We start from the raw sequence: 17,436 nt of genomic DNA, 5'->3' as shown, positions 1-17,436 counted from the left end.
CATAATCAGGATCAAATCCAGGTCTGTTGCGCCACTGTCCTGCCCTTGTGACTAATGTGTTTGTGGGTGAGCCTTGTGGAAGCAGCGACCTTTACTGTAGGAGCTTTAAGATGGTTATGGATAAAGAACAGGTGGACCCACGAGTTAAAATAATGAATTGTTTCTCAAAGCTTTTATGTGTTAACCTGAGTCATCTCTCTGGTCTGGACTGTGTTGTACATTCTGACGTTCCTGTTGTGCGTTTGGCTTCTTCATCTGCAGGGACAGTGAAGAGGACTTGGAACTGACTTCCCTCCAACCTGCTGTGACCGTGGCTGGCAGAGAATCTCCCTCCATCCCCCCCTGCACCTGTGCCTTTACCCTTGACCGTAAGTTTTAGTCACCCTGCTATAGAATAGATGGTGTTAAACTTGAAAAAGTTCAGGGAAAATTTACAAGATTTGAGGGCCTGAGCTATGGGGAGAGGTTGGGCAGGCTAGGACTGTATTCCTTGGGGTGCAGGAGGTGAGAGGTGATCTTATAGAGGTGTATAAGATCATGAGAGGAATAGATAGGGTAAATGCACAGTCCTTTACCCCGAGTAGGGGAATCATGAATCAGAGAACATAGGTTTAAGTTGCGAGGGGAAAGATTTAATAGGAACCTGAAGGGCAGCTGAGGGGTAACTTTTTCATACCCAAGGGTGGTGGGTGTATGGAGCGAGCTGCCAATTATTGATGGGGCATGGTGGCCAGCATGGATAAGTTGGACTGAAAGGACTGTTTCCCTGCTGTATGATTCTATAATTGTTATTGATTAATGAGTTCCTTAGATCTTGGCAATTTTGATTTGTAGCCATCAGTTTCCCTACACTCAAGAACACATTATGTGTCCCCTGTACATCCACAATCTTCCAAAACATTTGAATTTCCCTTTCTCTATTGTCTCTCTGCCTTGCCCCACCTCATCGCTCCCCTCTCTCTCGCCCCCCTCCCTCCACCTGGTGCGGGACACGGCGGAGCAGGAACATTGGCGGGATGGGGATGGGGATAGGGATGTCATGGAATACGTGTCGGGGTGGCGGAGTGTTGGCCATGGCTGAAGTCTCGAGCCTGCTGCTCGCTCTAACCTGATGTTATCTCTACATTGCAGCACCCGCCCAAGCCCCGGACACGACCTGCACTGACCCTGATTCCGCACCCATCGGTTCACCCGTCAGACCAAAGGACGTCTCGGTGCAGCAACCCCTCGCTCACGTTCCACTGGAGAACTTCCTCCAGACTCTGCATTCAGAGACTCCAAGTACTGCAGTATCCACAGGTAATGGTGCAGCGGTAGAGTTGCTGCCTTACAGTGCCAGAGACCCGTGTCACTGCAGGTGCTGCTGTATGGAATTTGCAAGTTCTCCATGTGACTGCATGAGTTTTCTCCGGGAGCTCCGGTTTCATCCCACATTTCAAAGACGTGGATGTTTGTAGGCTAATTGGTTTCTGTAAATTGTCCCCAGTGTGTAGGATAATTAGTGTATGGGTGATCGTTAGTTGGTGTGGACTCAGTGGGCTGAAGGGCCCGTTTCCTTACTTTATCTCTAAACTAAACTCCAGCCGAGTTTGACCTCCCTCTGCCCTTGGTGGGGTGTGATCGATTCCACTGTCAGCTATTTGCAGCTGGGATTATTGGCTATGAGGAGATTCACGATTCTACTGAATGTGGTGGAAAATGAAGTTTGTTTAGTTGCTTCTATCATCCGTGTTTATCCGTTGCATGTTGGGATTGGATCCAACAGCTGTTGAATGCTCTGCTTGTCAGAGGCGAACAGTGTATGGACAGTCATATCCGCTCTAACTTCACTCAACATTTGGTTATTTTGGTCCCACACTGACCTTTGTGTCCCGGACCTCCTCCATTGCCAGAGTAAGGCCACATGCAACTTACAAAGGGCCAATTCACCTACAAATCTGCATGATGTGGGAGGAAATCAGGGCACCCGGAGGAAACACACGCAGTCACGGGGAGAAAATCACACGCAGAGAACGTGCAAATGCTGCATGAGTGCTGCACAAACAGCACCCGAGGTCAGGTTCGAAGCAGGTCTCTGACGTTATGAGGTAGCAGCTCAACAAGCTGCGCCATTGTTTCACCCTCACATTAACGACATAGAGGAGGTAGGCTGTCAGAATCTTTTGGTGGACACAAAATGCTGGAGTAACTCAGCGGATCAGGCAACGTCTCTGGTGAAAAGGAATGGGAGACGTTTCGGGGCGAGACCCTGCTTCAGACTGATGTCAGGGACAACTGCAGAGGAACAGAGATAGAATGTAGTCGGAGACAATAAGACTAGTGGGAGAACTGGGATGGGGGATGGGATAGAGAGGGAATGCAAGGGCTATCTGAAGTTAGAGAAGTCAATGTTCATACTCTGGGGTGTAAACTACCCAAGCGAAATATGAGGTGCTCTTCCTCCAATTTGTGCTGGGCTTCACTCTGACAATGGAGGAGGCCAAGGACAGAAAGGTCAGATTGGGAATGGGAGGTTAAGGCGGACTGAGCAGGGGGTGTTCAGCGAAATAATCGCCGAGTCTGCGCTTGGTCTCGCCGATATACAGGAGTTGACACCTTGAGCAGCGGATACAGTAGATGAGGTTGGAGGAGGTGCAAGTGAACCTCTGCCTCACCTGGAAAGTGTTTGGGTCCTTGGATGGAGTCGTGGAGGGAGGTACAGGGACAGGTGTTGCATCTCCTGTGGTTGCAGGGGAAAGTACTTGGGGAGGGGGTGGTTTGGGTGGGAAGGGACGAACGAGATGACCAGGGAGTTGCGGAGGGATCGGACTAAGAAGGGTTTCGACCCGAAACGTTGCCTATTTCCTTCGCTCCGTAGCTGCTGCTGTACCCGCTGAGTTTCTCCAGCATTTTTGTGTACCTTCGATTTTCCAGCATCTGCAGTTCCTTCTTAAACAGTCTATTTCCTGTGATGGAGACTGTGAGATCATGAAAGGGGAGGGAGGAGTCAGAGATGGTCCAAGTACATTTGAGTGCAGGATGGAAATTGTTGGTGATGTTGATGAAGTCCATGAGTTCTGCATGGGTGCAGGAGATAGCACCGATGCAGTTGTCAATGTAAGTGTGTGGTCCGGTTGGTTGCCAGTTTCCCTGGACTGCTGTGATGGTGGATTAGATCACCTGTGCATCGCCACTGTGGAGCTAGAAACTTGTGTAAAGTTGCCTTGGGACGGAGGCAGAGTTTGAGCTCATCCTCCAGTGTGGTTTGTGTACTGGGATGGTGCGTGAACCTTGGCTGCCTCAGTTGCGATGCTCTCATGCTCTGGATGGTTGCTGAGCCTGTGTCGTCTTTCCCTTCCCGCAGATGCGACGGAGCAGCCTGCGTTGGAGAGCCAGCTGTGCAGCTACCCCTGGTTCCACGGGACATTGCCGCGGGTGAAGGCAGCCCAGCTGGTGCTGGCCGGCGGCAAGCGGAGCCACGGCCTCTTCGTCATTCGGCAGAGTGAGACGCGGCCAGGAGAGTACGTGCTCACCTTCAACTTCCAGGGGAAAGCCAAGGTAAACGTTGACCCAGGGACCTCGTAACACCACGGTCACCCTGAGGTAGACACCCCCACTCTGCTGCCCATTCATGTTTGATGCATTATAGAGCAATGCCGATGCCCGCTTTCAAATCTCGCCTGAGGCAGCACGGTGGCACAGCGGTAGAGTTGCTGCCTCACAGCACCAGGGACCCGGGTTCCATTCTAACGACAGGTGCTGTCTGTACGGAGTTCGTACATTCTCCCTGTGACTGCGTGGGTTTTCTCTGGGTGCTCCGGTTTCCTCCCACATACCAAAGATGTACAGCTTTGTAGGGTAATTGGCTTTGGTAAAATTGTAAATTGTCCCTAATGTGTAGGATAGGGTTAGTGTACGGTGTGATTGCTGGTTGGCGTGGACTCAATGGGCCGAAGGGCATGTTTCTGCACTGTATCTCTAACGTCTAAATGCAGGTTCCTGGTTTAAAATCTCGGCAAATCAAAATGACCTTTATTCCTATTGACCCTCTTGAAGGAAATAGGCAGGATCTTCATTTTAAGTTGACAAATTTACAAGGGGCATGGAATATGTTCCTATGTAATCGGCCCATGCTGTCTACTCCACTAGTCACCCGTGGCTGATCTATCTTTTCCTCTCAACCCCATTCTCCTGCCTTCTCCCCATAACCTTTGACACCATTACGAATCAAGAATCTGTCAATCCCTACTTCAAACAAGACTTGGCCTCCACAGTCATCTGTGGCAGGAAGGTACGTGCTTTTATTCTGAGGCTGTGCCCTCGGGTTCCAGACTCTTCCACTAGTGGTAACATCGCCTCCACATCCATTCTATTGCACTGTGCTTCACCACTGCCCATTTGAGTGAGCAGCTCCATCCCCTCCCTCCCTCCCTCCCTCCCTCCCTCCCTCCCTCTCTCCCCACAAAGGATCAGGACCTTCAATGGGGCAGGGTGTTTAAAAGATAGAATGAGTTTCCCATTGATTTCTATTTCAGATATATGTGCTATTTTAGATGATGGTTTATCCTGGTTAATGTATGGCAGCTAATTATGTATTTCCATCAATTCACCAGATATTTGGCTAATCTAAATATGTTCAAAACTCAGAGAGCACAGGAATCTGGCGGGACCAAGCTGAACACTTTTGCTGAACACTTGCGCTTGGTCTACGGGATCTCCCGGTAGCAAACATTTTCAACTCCCTTCCCAATCCCGCACTGACCTTTCTGTTCAGGGCCTCCTCTGTTGTCAGTGAGACCACATGCAAATTGGAGGAACAGTACCTTATGTTTTGCTTGGGCAGCTTACAACCCAGCGGTTTATCCATTGAATTCTCTAATTTTAAGTAACTTCTACTTACACTCTCCTCCCCCCTTACCCCTTCCTCCGCTCTAGTCTTCTTACCAGTTCCACAGTTCTTCACATTGCTTCCCTCTTGAGATCACAATTCCTTTGCTAACATTGGGCCTACCAGGACATCTGCCTGATTTAGGTCATTTGTGGCCGGCCTGGATTGGTCCTGGTCTTTTCTCGCCTCCAGCTCCCCCCCAACCCCCCTACTTTCAGTCTGACGAAGGGTCCCAACCTGAAACATCACCCATCGATTTTTCTCTAGAGATGCTGCCTGACCCTCTGAGTTACTCCAGCACTTTGTGTCTATCCTGCAGCCATTGCCTTCTAAAACAGGTATACCTTTTTGTAAGGCATGACCAGTCAGGGGAGAGCAGCAGCAGCAGCAGTCAGGCCTGTGGCATCAGGTCTGACTATGAGTCACAGCAGGGAAGGCTGAAGCCAGGCAGAGCCATAGTAATTGGAGACGTTAGTTTGGGGGAACAGGCAGGAGATTTTGTGGCAGCAATCGAGATTCCTGGATGATGTGTTGCCTCCATGGTGCAGGGTCCAGTATGTCTGGATTTGAGGGTTTCAGCTACGGGGAGAGATTGGATAAACGTGGATTGTTTTCTCTGGAACATTGGTGGTTGAGGGAAATCATCGAGTGGTGTAGCGTGGAAACACCATGTCCGCGCCAACCAACAATCACCCGTAAACTGGTTCTACACACTAGGGGCAATGTACAGAAGCCAATTGACCTACAAACCTGCACGTCTTTTGGATGTGGGAGGTCAGGGGAGAACGTACAAACTCAGTAGAGACAGCACCCATAATCAGGATGGAAGTCGGGTATCTGGTGCTGTGAGGCAGCAACTGTACCTCTGCTCCACCGTGCCGCCCTGTACTGAGCTAATGTGGCATCCACAATCCCTTGTGCCACTGCTTCGACTTACTGAAAGGTTTGTTCTGTAACACTTTATCAAAAGTGGCAGCTGCACTTAGGTGAAGCTTTCTATCGATAGTGAGCTCTCCATTTCACCATTACTCATAATGACCAAGGTCAGTTCAAAGGTTTAGCAACTGGGAGATCGCGTAGACCAAGGCAGACTGAGCAGCTTATAACCCAGCGGTATGAATATTGATTTCTCTAATTTCAAGTAACCCTTGTGTTCCCTCTCTCCATCCCTCCCCCACCCCAGTCGTCCTACTAACTCCACTGTTTGCATCCATATATTTCTACATCATCACCTCTTCGACAGTGGACCATTGTGGGCTCCACCTTTCCTTAATCATTGGTGCCAGCACCGATTTATACCTCCAGTTTCCCTCTCCCCTGACTCTGTCTGAAGAAGGTTTCTGACCCGAAACGTCATCTATTCCTTATCTCCTGACATGCTGCCTGACCCGTGGAGTTACTCCAGCACTCCCTGTCTATCTTCCAAAATCTTTGTTGGCCACTAGTGCGGTGTCAGATGACTGAGAGTGCAGAAGAAGTTTACCAGAAGCCCAACCAATTCTCTATCCATGTCAGCTCCCTACCCCCAATACCATGTACTCTAATTTTGCACACTAATATTCTGTGTGGGACCTTATCAAAGGCTTTCTGAAAGTCCAGATACACTACATCCACTGGGTCTCCTTCATCCATTTTACTTATCACATCCTCAAAAAATTCCAGAAGATTAGTCAAGCAGGATGTCCCCTTCATATATCCATGCCGACTTGGACCAAACCTTTTACTGCTATCCAAATACGCCGTTATTACTTCTTTAATAATTGACTCCAGCATCTTCCCCACCACCGATGTCAGGCTAACTGGTCTATAATTCCATATTTTCTCTCTCGCTCCTTTCTTGAAAAGTGGGATAACATTACCCTCCAATCCACAGGAACTGATCCTGAATCTACAGAACATTGGAAAATAATTACCAATGCGTCCACGATTTCTAGAGCCACCTCCTTGAGTACCCTGGGATGCAGACCATCAGGCCCAGGGGATTTATCATCCTTCAGCCCCATCAGTCTACCGAATACTATTTTTTTTGCCTAATGCAAATTTCTTTCATTTCCTCTGTCTCCGTCGATCCTCTGTCCTCAAGTACATCAATGAGATTGTGTCTTCCTTAGTGAAGACAAAACCAAAGTACCTGTTCAACTCTTCTGCCATTTCCTTGTTCCCCGTAATAATTTCACCTGTTTCTGCCTTCAAGGGACCCACATTTGTCTTTACTAATCTTTTTCTCTGAACATACCTAAAGAAGCTTTTACTATCCTTCTTTATATTCTTGGCCAGCTTACCCTCGCACTTCATCTTTTCACCGCGTATTGCCCTTTATGTTACCTTCTGTTGTCCTTTGAAAGTTTCCCAATCCTCTGGCTTCCTGCTACTCTTTGCTATGGTATACACCTTTTCTTTTAGGTTTATTCCCTAACTTCCCTTGTCAGCCTCAGTTGCCTCTTACTCCCTTTAGAATATTTCTTCCTCTTTGGAATGAAATGATACTGCATCTTCTGGATCATGCCCAGAAATTCCTGCTATTGTTGTTCCACCATCATTCCTGCTAGCATCCTTTTCCAGTCGGCCTTGGCCAGCTCCTCTGTCATGCCTTCATATTCCCCTTTGTTCAACTGCATCACTGACACTTAATGATTTAAGTAATTTAAGTCATGATTTAAGTCAATTATTAAAGAGGTAATAATGGGGCATTTGGATAGTAGTAAAAGGATTAGTCCAAGTCAACATGGATTTATGAAAGGGAAATCATGCTTGAGTAATCTTCTTGAATTTTTTGAGGATGTGACAAGTAAAATGGATGAAGGGGTGCCAGTAGATGTAGTGTATCTAGACTTTCAGAAAGCCTTTGATAAGGTCCCGCACGGGAGACTGGTGATTAAAATTAGAGCACATGGTATTGGGGGTAGGGTGTTGACATGGATAGAAAATTGGTTGGCAGACCGTATGCAAAGAGTAGGAGTCTTTGAAAGAACGGGTCCTTTTCAGAATGGCAGGCAGTGGCGAGTTGAGTGCCGCAAGGCTTGGTGTTGGGGCCGCAACTGTTTACCATATATATTAATGATTTGGAAGAGGGAATTAGGAGCAAGACTAGCAAGTATGCGGATGACACAACGCTGGGTGGCAGTGTGAACTGTGAAGAGGATGTTAGGAGGTTGCAGGGTGATCTGGACTGGTTGAGTGAGTGGGCAGATGCGTGGCAGATGCAGTAAAATATAGATAAATGTGAGGTTATCCACTTTGGCGGCAAAAACAAGGGGACAGATTATTATCTCAATGGGGTTAGGTTTGGTAAGGGGGAGGTGCAGCGAGACCTGGGCGTCCTTGTACACCGGTCACTGAAAGTTGGCTTACAGGTACAGCAGGCAGTGAAGAAAGCTAATGGAATGTTGGCCTTCATAACAAGAGGATTTCAGTATAGGAGTAAAGAGGTTCTTCTGCAGTTGTATATGGCTCTGGTGAGACCACATTTGGAGTATTGTGTACAGTTTTGGTCTCCTAATTTGAGCAAGGACATCCTTGTGATTGAGGCAGTGCAGCGTAGGTTCATGAGATTGTTCCCTGGGATGGCGGGACTGTCATATGAGGAAAGATTGAAAAGACTAGGCTTGTATTCACTGGAGTTCAGAAGGATGAGTAGGAATCTTATAGAAACATATAAAATAGTAAGATTAAACGAGAACTTACCAGTTTGAAGTTTGATCTGTATTTTATGAGGAGTTACGATGAGGGATTACGTGAAGAACCCGCTCAGCACGCACGCGCGGCATACTTCAAAGCAGCGGTGTGGAATCACAGATAGACACAGTTATTGAAGTAAACATAGTAAAGATAAGGAGACATCAGTTTATGAATTTGACCCATATTATTGAGGGTGGGAGCGGAGGGCACGTAATCCCTCATCGTAACTCCTCATAAAATACAGATCAAACTTCAAACTGGTAAGTTCTCGTTTAATCTTACTATTTTACTTCGGAGACACGTGAGTGATTCCGTGAAGATTTCAAAGCTCTGTGATTTCAAACCGTGTAACAGTTATTACTACATCACTGCCGAAGTCTTTGAGGGAGGAAGTGTGTTATCGTAACCAACCAATGAATCTGTTTGTGGAAAAACACAATGGTATTTTTTAACAATAACAACAAAGAAATTAAATTGCTCCCCTGGGCTTAAATTAAATATTTGCAGTCTGTAAAATCTTTCCTGCAAATAAAACAGGTTTTGCCAACGGCTTATTATAAAATTTCTGAACGGTCTTCCCCCCCACCATCCTGCTGTAGCCAGGATGTGGTTTATAGGCACGTCCATTCTTTTAGCCGTCGATGTGGATGCTGTCCTGGTGGAATGAAATTTGTACATGTTAGTTTTTATCCCAGCAGCTTTTAGCACCTGCTTGAGCCATCTCGAAATGGCTCGTCACCCGACCATAAGGTTTTTTATGACTGACCCACAAGGCTTTTCATCTCCCTCGAATATTTTGGTTGTGTCTATGTAGGAAAATAGGGTCATGGCACATAACCGTGTTTCTGGCGGGTAAACCAGACTGGATTAGGTGTTCCTGGTCTGCTCTGTTTGATCATTCCCTGGATAACGACAGAGATCTGGTCTGGAGCTGTGAGCATGGTGTCCAGTCACAATAGGTGTAGTGACTGGACCCTCTGTGCAGCTACAAGTGCCATCAACATGAGTGTTTTGAGCATAGATGGTTCCAGGTTGAGGGATCTGGCTGGTGGCCATCCCCTGAGGTATGTCAGGACCACACTGACATCCCATATATGGGTGTACCTTGGTCTAGGGGGTTAGAGTTGTAAATACCCTTCATTAGTTTGACCACCAGCTGGTGGGACCCCATGGCCTGTTGTCCTGGAGCTGGTTTTAAATAGACAGGCAGGGCAATTCTAGCTGTGTTGATGGCTCTGTAGCTGAGTCCTTCATCGTGGTGAAGGTTCGCCAGGAATTCCAGTATGTTGGTAACTGTAGCGGTTGAGTAGGTGGTCCCTGTATCCAAGCAGTACTTCTCCCATTTTTTGATGCTGGACAAATGCTGTTTTTTAGTGGATGTTCGGAGGGATGCTGACATGGTGTCGATGGTTTGTTCTGATAATCCCAGTCCCAGAAGTGGTTTGTGCAGAATCTGCAACCCAGGAGTTTGATTTTTTCATGGCACGGGTGGCTTGTGCCCGACACTGGGTGTTAATAACTCTGGGTCACTGGGGAATACCATCGGAGTTTCAACAACCATGTCATGGAGTATTGGGAACCATGGCTGCGTAGGCCAGTCGGGTACTATCAAAATACCTGAAGCAGAGTCCATTTGTATTGTGCGTAGTCCCCGACTGATGAGGCAGAAGGGAGGAAATGCATAGAAGAAGAATTTCCCCAATCCAGCGCGAACGCATCTACCGCTGCTGCCTCAGGGTCTGGTTCCCAAGCGACATACATAGGTACCTGGTGATTTAGCCTTGATGCAAATAAATCGATATCTGGCGTTCCATATTGCTTGATAACTTTTGTGAAAAAAAATTTGGGGTTTTAACATCCATTCGATGTTGTCATTAAATTTACGGGACCTGGTGTCTGCCACTGTATTTAGCTTACCTGGCAGGTAAGTTACTGATAGCCAAATATGTCTTTGGACACCATTGCCAAATTGTGTTGACCAACTTGTCGCATGATACCGATTTTATGCCGCCCATATGGTTAATGTAGGCCACCACCGTAGTATTATCTATTTATAACCGTACATGCAAGTGATGCATATTTGTGCATATGCTTTTAAACCATAAAAGTCACCCAACATCTCTAGATAATTAATGCCCAGTGTAAGTGGTAACGATGATTCTGGGTTAGTCCATCTACTACATGTGCTGGATATAGAGTTAGTTGCTCCCCAGCCTTGAGCACTGGCATCTGTTGGATAACGGACGTAGGGTTAGTGATGATAATAGGCTGAAACTATGTCAAACGTTTCCCAATGTTGGGCGAGTCCAGAACCAAGGGCCACAGTCTTAGAATAAAGGGGAGGTCATTTAAGACTAAGGTGAGAAAAAACTTTTTCACCCAGAGAGTTGTGAATTTATGGAATTCCCTGCCACAGAGGGCAGTGGAGGCCAAGTCACTGGATGGATTTAAGAGAGAGTTAGATAGAGCTCCAGGGGCTAGTGGAGTCAAGGGATTATGGGGAGAAGGCAGGCATGGGTTATTGATAGGGGACGATCACCATGATCACAATGAATGGCGGTGCTGGCTCGAAGGGCCAAATGGCCTCCTCCTGCACCTACTTTCTATGTTTCTCAGTCATGATTTAACCGTCTCCTTCTCAAATTGCAGATCAGGACTTGAAATTAAAAGTGAAAACAAAAAGATAGAGATAAGCAACTGTCTGGCTGCCTTGTGCAAACAAACACAGACTTATCCCCTGGGCAGAGGATTCTAAACTAGAGTGCCCCCCCTCCTCCCCCGCCGGGTCTGGTACCCCCACGCCAGGTCCCCATTGTTTTTCCCTTCCCCCTTACGCTCATTGACCGCTGAGGCTCCCATCGCCGCCACCCAGACAGGCCTCGCCGCCCGGCTTCTCCGCAGTCCCCCGACAGGCCTGTGGGTCTCCTTTTGGTCGGTTGCGGCGCGGTTGTTCGGCGGGTGGATCGGGCTGGCGCGGCTCTCCGGGAGACTCCTGCCGCGCGCGCTTGGGAAAGGTCCGTCTCCACCACCACCTCAGGCTGTGTCTTCCACATTCTTATCTGTGCTCCCTGTAAATTCACCAGAGCCCTATTCCCAAGCTTCCTTCAAACTCACTGGGCATACTAGAAGATTTATTATATTATTGTGTACATTTTCTTTTAAGTGTTGGAAGTATGCTAGGTTAATATTAGGAATAAAGTGGAATTCTCAGAAAAAACTCAGCCTCACCGAGGTCAGGGACATGTCAGATAGGTGAAACTTTCCTACGGTGATAAACTTTTCCCCATGGTAGTTATCAAACTCGGTACAGGGGTGAAGAATAAAGAACAAGAGAATGAAAGATAGACACAGTACTCAGAGGGTCAAGCAGCATCTCCTGCCTGACAGAGTGAAAGGTTCAGAGGGGATCTCTGGAAGAGTGTTTTCACCCAGCGGGTGATAGGAATCTGCAACACACAGCCTGATGAGGTGGTGGAGACAGGACCTCTTCCAGGAAGTATATCGACCAGCACTTGAATTGCCAACACAGTGGCTACAGACAAAATGGGATCAGTATAGATGTATATTTATTGAATAAATGTTATTCGCCAAGTATGTACACACACAAGGAATTTGCCTTGGTGCTTTGCTAGCAAGTAACAAAACGATATACAGTGGACAATTAAGAATAAACCATTATAATTTAAACATGTGAAGAATGAAATAAAATACCAGAGCAACAGGAGGCTACAGACTTTTGGTTGTTGAGTAGAGCTACTGCTCGTGGATAAAAGCTGTCTTTATGTCTGGCTGTGGCAGCTTTGACAGTCCGGAGTCGCCTTCCCGAGGGAAGTGATTCAAAGGGTTTGTGGCCAGGGTGAGAAGGGTCAGAGATGATCTTACCTGCTCGCTTCCTGGCCCTTGCAGTGTACAGTTCCTCTATGATGGCAGAATAAAACTGGACCATCATTGCCAGTGGCAGATTGTGCTTCCTCAGCTGCCGCAGGAAGTACATCCTCTGTTGAGCCTTTTTGACTGTGGATTCGATGGTGGCCTCCCATTTAAGGTCCCTGGAGATAATGGTTCCAAGGAACTTAAATGACTCCACAGATGTGACTATGGTGTTGTTGATGGTGAGTGGGGGGAGGGGAGGGGGAGCTCTCCAAAAGTCCACAATCAATTCCACTGTCTTAATTGCATTGAGCTCCAGGTTGTTGCGATGGCAGCAGGACATGGCAGTTAATATGGCGGGCCAAAGGGCTGGTATCTGAGCTGTTTGAAAGTTAGCCCAGCATGATCAGTGGGCTTGGCACCAACTGGGTGTCTGGCACTAGCAGCAAGGCCTGGCACTCTATTACTGACCACGTAGAAAGTGTGTGATACTAATTCAAGTGTCTGATTCTCATCAGGCTCCATCCCGGGGGTGGAGTTGAATTCATGGGGGATGGTCTTGGAGGGGAGGATGCTCCACAAACTGCGGAGTATCTTGGATAACACAGCTCACCCCCTCCATGACACACTGGTCAACCTGAGGAGCACCTTCAGCAACAGACTGGTTCCACCAAGATGCAGCATAGAATGCCACTGGAGATCCTTCTTCTCTGTGGCTATCAAACTGTACAACTCCTCCCCCTTCTGTCATGGGGTAGATTAGTTCCACTCCCCCCCCAACCCCACAGCTCCATAAATCGTGGTTCAGTCTGGAATATCAGTGTTGTTCTGCATGGAATTTGTATATTCTCAATGTGTGAGAGGCAAGAGTGCAGATGCGTGGGCCTTGATGAAGATCTTTGTATCCTCTCTAACCACTGAGAGGTTCCAGGGCACTGGAGAGTAGCTAATGTTGTTCCTTATGTTTGAGAAGGGAAATAAAAATAATTCAGGGAATTACAAGCCGGTGAACATCACATCAATTGTATGAAACTATTGGAGAGGGGTTCTGAGGGATAGTATTTACTCACATAGGACAGTTCAGCACAAGAACAGACCTTGGGCCCACAATGTCTGTGCCCATCAGCATCTACTCTTGTAGACCAATGGTCTCTTTGCCACCTGTGCACCATCACATCTGCCTACAGTGTACAGATATAGGATAAAGGTAATAACATTTAGTGCAGATTAAGTCCAATTAAAGATAGTTCAAAGGTCTCCAATGAGGTAGATGGTAAGTCAGGAGCACTCTCTGGTTGGCTTTGTCCATGGCAGGTCGTGTCTTATTAACGGTTGAGTTTTTTGAGAGGTAGATAAACGTGATTGATGAGGATACAGTGGATGTTGTCCACAGGGACTTCAGTAAAGTATTGACAAAGTCTGTCATAATCAGCTGATCTTAAATCTACGGTAAGTCCTCTGGTTCTTAATTCCCAACTCTACATTTTCTTTTTCTAATCTCCTTATGAATTATACACCTCTATAAGATCACCTATAAGAGAGAGCTAGATAGGACTCTTACAAATAGTGGAGTCGGGGGATATGGGGAGAAGGCAGGAACGGGGTACTGAAATGATCAGCCATGATCACATTGAATGGTGGTGCTGGCTCGAAGGGCCTACTCCTGCACCTATTGTCTATTGTCTATTGTCACCTTTCAGTTTCCTGTGCCTTTTTTGCTTTCCCGAATTCCTCTGGTATGCTCCACATTCCCCTAAACTCCTCCAGGAATACACTTGATCCCAGCTGCCTATACCTGACACAAGCATCCCTTTTCCTGACCAGAGCCTCAATTTATCTCATCATCCAAGCTTCCTTACTCCTTGCCCACCTTACTCCTTCCCACCTGCCTTGCCCTTCACTCTAACAGGTACATACATGCCTTGAACTCTCACTATCAATTTTTTTTAAACATCCACTTTCTTGAAGTCTCCATGCCCGCAAACAACCTACTCCAATCAGCTTGAGCAGGTTCCAGTCTTATACCATCAAAGATGCATTGCTCGTTCAAAACCTTATCTTGTGGGCCTGCCCCGTCCATATACATAACTATTTTGAAGCTAATAGACCAGTGGTTGCCAGTCCCAAAAGGCCCGTCCACAAACATTTCAGTCACTTGCCCTTCCCAATTTCCTAAAAGTGGGTCAAGCTTTGCCCTTGCCCTCTGCATAGTGCCTGAAGAATCTTTCCTGAACACATTTGACAAATTCCATCCCGTCTAAGCCTTTGGCACCATGACAGTCCCAGAATACATTGGGGTGGTTAAAATCCCCGACTATGACAAAATGATAAGTCTTGCAGCTGCCGGAAATCTCGTGGCATATTTGTTCTTCTAATTCCCGTTGACTATTTGGGAGCCATAAATACACTCACAACAAGGTGATCAATCTCTTTTTTATTTCTCAGCTCGACCCATATAGCCTCACTGGACATTCCATCAGTAATGTCATCTCAGACTACTGCCATGACATCTCCTTAACAATAAAGCAACTGCCCTTCCACTTTTACTTCCATCTCTATCTCTCCTGTAGCACCCATACCCTGCAACATTGAGCTGCCAGTCCTACTTCTCCTTTTGCCAGGTTTCCGTGATGACCATAATGTACCAATCCATGACCTGAGTTACTGCCTTACTCATCTGCCTTACTCATCAGGCCTCTTGTAATGAAATAAATGAAATGTAGTCCTTCCTCACACGCTGCTATGCTCCTGCCTGTTCTGTTCACTGAACCTGCTTCGTTTTCCTTCCGGACCACTCCTGCGAGAGGAAATAGAGAGGTGGAATGGGAGAGATTGATTGATCAAGTCAAGTCAAGAGAGTTTATTGTCATGTGTCCCTGACAGGACAATGAAATTCTTGCTTTGCTTCAGCACAACAGAACATAGTAGGCATTGACTACAAAACAGATCAGTGTGTCCATATACCATTATATACGTAAATACACACATGAATAAATAAACTGATTAAGTGCAAATAACAGATAATGCACTATTAACGTTCAGAGTTTTGTCCGAGCCAAGTTTAATAGCCTGATGGCTGTGGGGAAGTAGCTATTCCTGATCTGCTGGGAGCTGGGGTGTAGATTTGATGGGTGACTGAAGGAGGTGGGTGTAACAGAACATGGCGACACAGCGACTGCCTGACAGATAAATACTGAGCGCTTTCCCTTTGCCCAATAGGTACCTGCAGTTTTATTATAATATTCTTTTTGATTTCCTCAGCACCTTCGCCTGTCGGTGAACGAAACAGGCCAGTGCCATGTCCAGCACCTCTGGTTCCAGTCCATCCTTGATATGCTCAAACACTTCCACACCCATCCCATTCCCCTGGAGTCCGGAGGTTCTGCCGACATCACGCTCCGCACCTACGTCCTGGCCACTCAATCCTTTTCAGGTAGGTTTTGCAAAGCTCTCTGTGCTTAAAGTATAACTGTTTGTGAATTATTGACCAGAATAACTCTGGATGTTTGAGGCTCCCCACCATCTGTCGGCCGTTAGCATAATTGCTGCTGCGTTGGGTACTTGTTGTTGATGTGAATGTAAATACAGACCGAGGCTCCTGGTCCACCGCCCCCCCCCCCCCCCCCACTTCCACCAGTTACCCACCGAGCTGGGGCCTTGTGGTGGGAGGGGAGAGAGGGAGCAACATGAAGTAGTGGTCGGTCCCATGGTGCACCACGTGTGGGCCGGCTCCCAGCCTGTGCATTCCCACTTGTTTAACCCCTCATTACGGTAATTGCTCCTTTCTTATTTTGAGCCCAATCCATAACGCCTCGGTAGACGTGCCCTCAAGTACGTCGTCTCTGAGTACCGCCGTTACATTCTCCCTCATTAGTAAAGCAACTCCTCTTTTACCCCACCTGTAACATCGAAACCCAGGCACATCGAGCTGCTGGTTGTGTTCTTCTCACAACCAAGTTTCCATAATGGCCACAACATCTTCATTACAAACACTAATCCAGACTCTACTTTCATCAGCTTTATCCACAATACTCCTTGCATTGAAATAAATACATGTTAATCAGCCCTTAATTATCCCCCATATTCATGAACCTGGCCTTCCTTTGAAGCTTACTTGTCATAAGCACTTTCTCATCATGACCTGTTGCTCTGCTTCCCACCCCCTGCCATTCCCACCCTGCTGCCTGCAGAGAAGGCTCCGCTCCTTCAACCTCCGCAGTAAGATGCTGCAGATGTTCTACCAATTGGAGGTAGCCAGTGCCATCTTCCTTGCTGCCGTGTGCCGGTGCAGCAGGGCGGACAACAATAGAATCATCAAACTCATCAGGAAGGCTGGCTCCATCCTGGGGGTGGAGTTAGATTCATGGGGGGGTGGTCTTGGAGGGGAGGATGCTCCTCAAACTGCGGAGCATCTTGCCTCACCACCTCCATGACACACTGGTCAACCTGAGGAGTACCTTCACCAACACTGGTTCCACCAAGATGCAGCACAGAACGCCACAGGAGATCCTTCTTCCCTGTGGCGACAACTCCCACTTCCATCGTGGGGTAGACTGAGACTGAGATTGAGACTGACCCCCTCCCCCCCCACCTCCCCAATCTTTGCACATCCCCCAAGCCTTTCCACTCGTCACTTTAATTTCATGTTTCATGTATTTTGTATTTGTAATGACTGTGGGCAGATCAATTTCCCTCCTGCGATAAATAAAGTTCTATTGTATCATATTCTAGTTTAAACCCTCTCAAGTAGCACTAGCACACCTCCCTGCAAGGATGTTGGTGCCCCTAAAGATCAAGTGTGACCCATCCTTTGCGTACAGGCCACCTCTGCCCCAGATGCCACATTCCTCTGCATCTTTCTTATCCATGCCCTGTCTGAATGCTTTGTTAACATCATGATGGTCCTCACTTCAACAGTTTTCTCTGGCAACGTTCCATATAACCACCATCCTCTGCAAACGTTATCCCTCACATCTCTGAAATGTTCCTCTCAGTTTAAATGTATGCCCTCTAGTTTTAGA

General features: G+C 47.3%; 1 protein-coding gene across 7 annotated transcripts in view; it reads left to right on the top strand.

Annotated features, from left to right (window-relative positions):
* sh2b2 (SH2B adaptor protein 2) overlaps positions 1-17,436 on the top strand; it is an 87,496-nt gene that overhangs the window by 59,008 nt on the left and 11,052 nt on the right. For all 7 annotated transcript variants that reach the window (XR_004416049.1, XM_033045562.1, XM_033045560.1 and 4 more), the window contains 4 exons: positions 262-368; positions 1,132-1,299; positions 3,344-3,537; positions 15,677-15,848. Coding sequence is in view for 6 of the 7 variants with exons in the window: in XM_033045562.1 (XP_032901453.1) it covers positions 262-368; positions 1,132-1,299; positions 3,344-3,537; positions 15,677-15,848 (641 nt within the window). In the remaining variant the exon portion in view is untranslated. The remainder of the gene's footprint in view (positions 1-261; positions 369-1,131; positions 1,300-3,343; positions 3,538-15,676; positions 15,849-17,436) is intronic.

Source organism: Amblyraja radiata, chromosome 28 (assembly GCF_010909765.2).
Source record: "Amblyraja radiata isolate CabotCenter1 chromosome 28, sAmbRad1.1.pri, whole genome shotgun sequence".
Classification (NCBI taxonomy): domain Eukaryota; kingdom Metazoa; phylum Chordata; class Chondrichthyes; order Rajiformes; family Rajidae; genus Amblyraja; species Amblyraja radiata.
The sequence above is the reverse complement of the archived record's forward strand: the minus strand, read 5'-3'. Positions and strand labels throughout refer to the sequence as shown.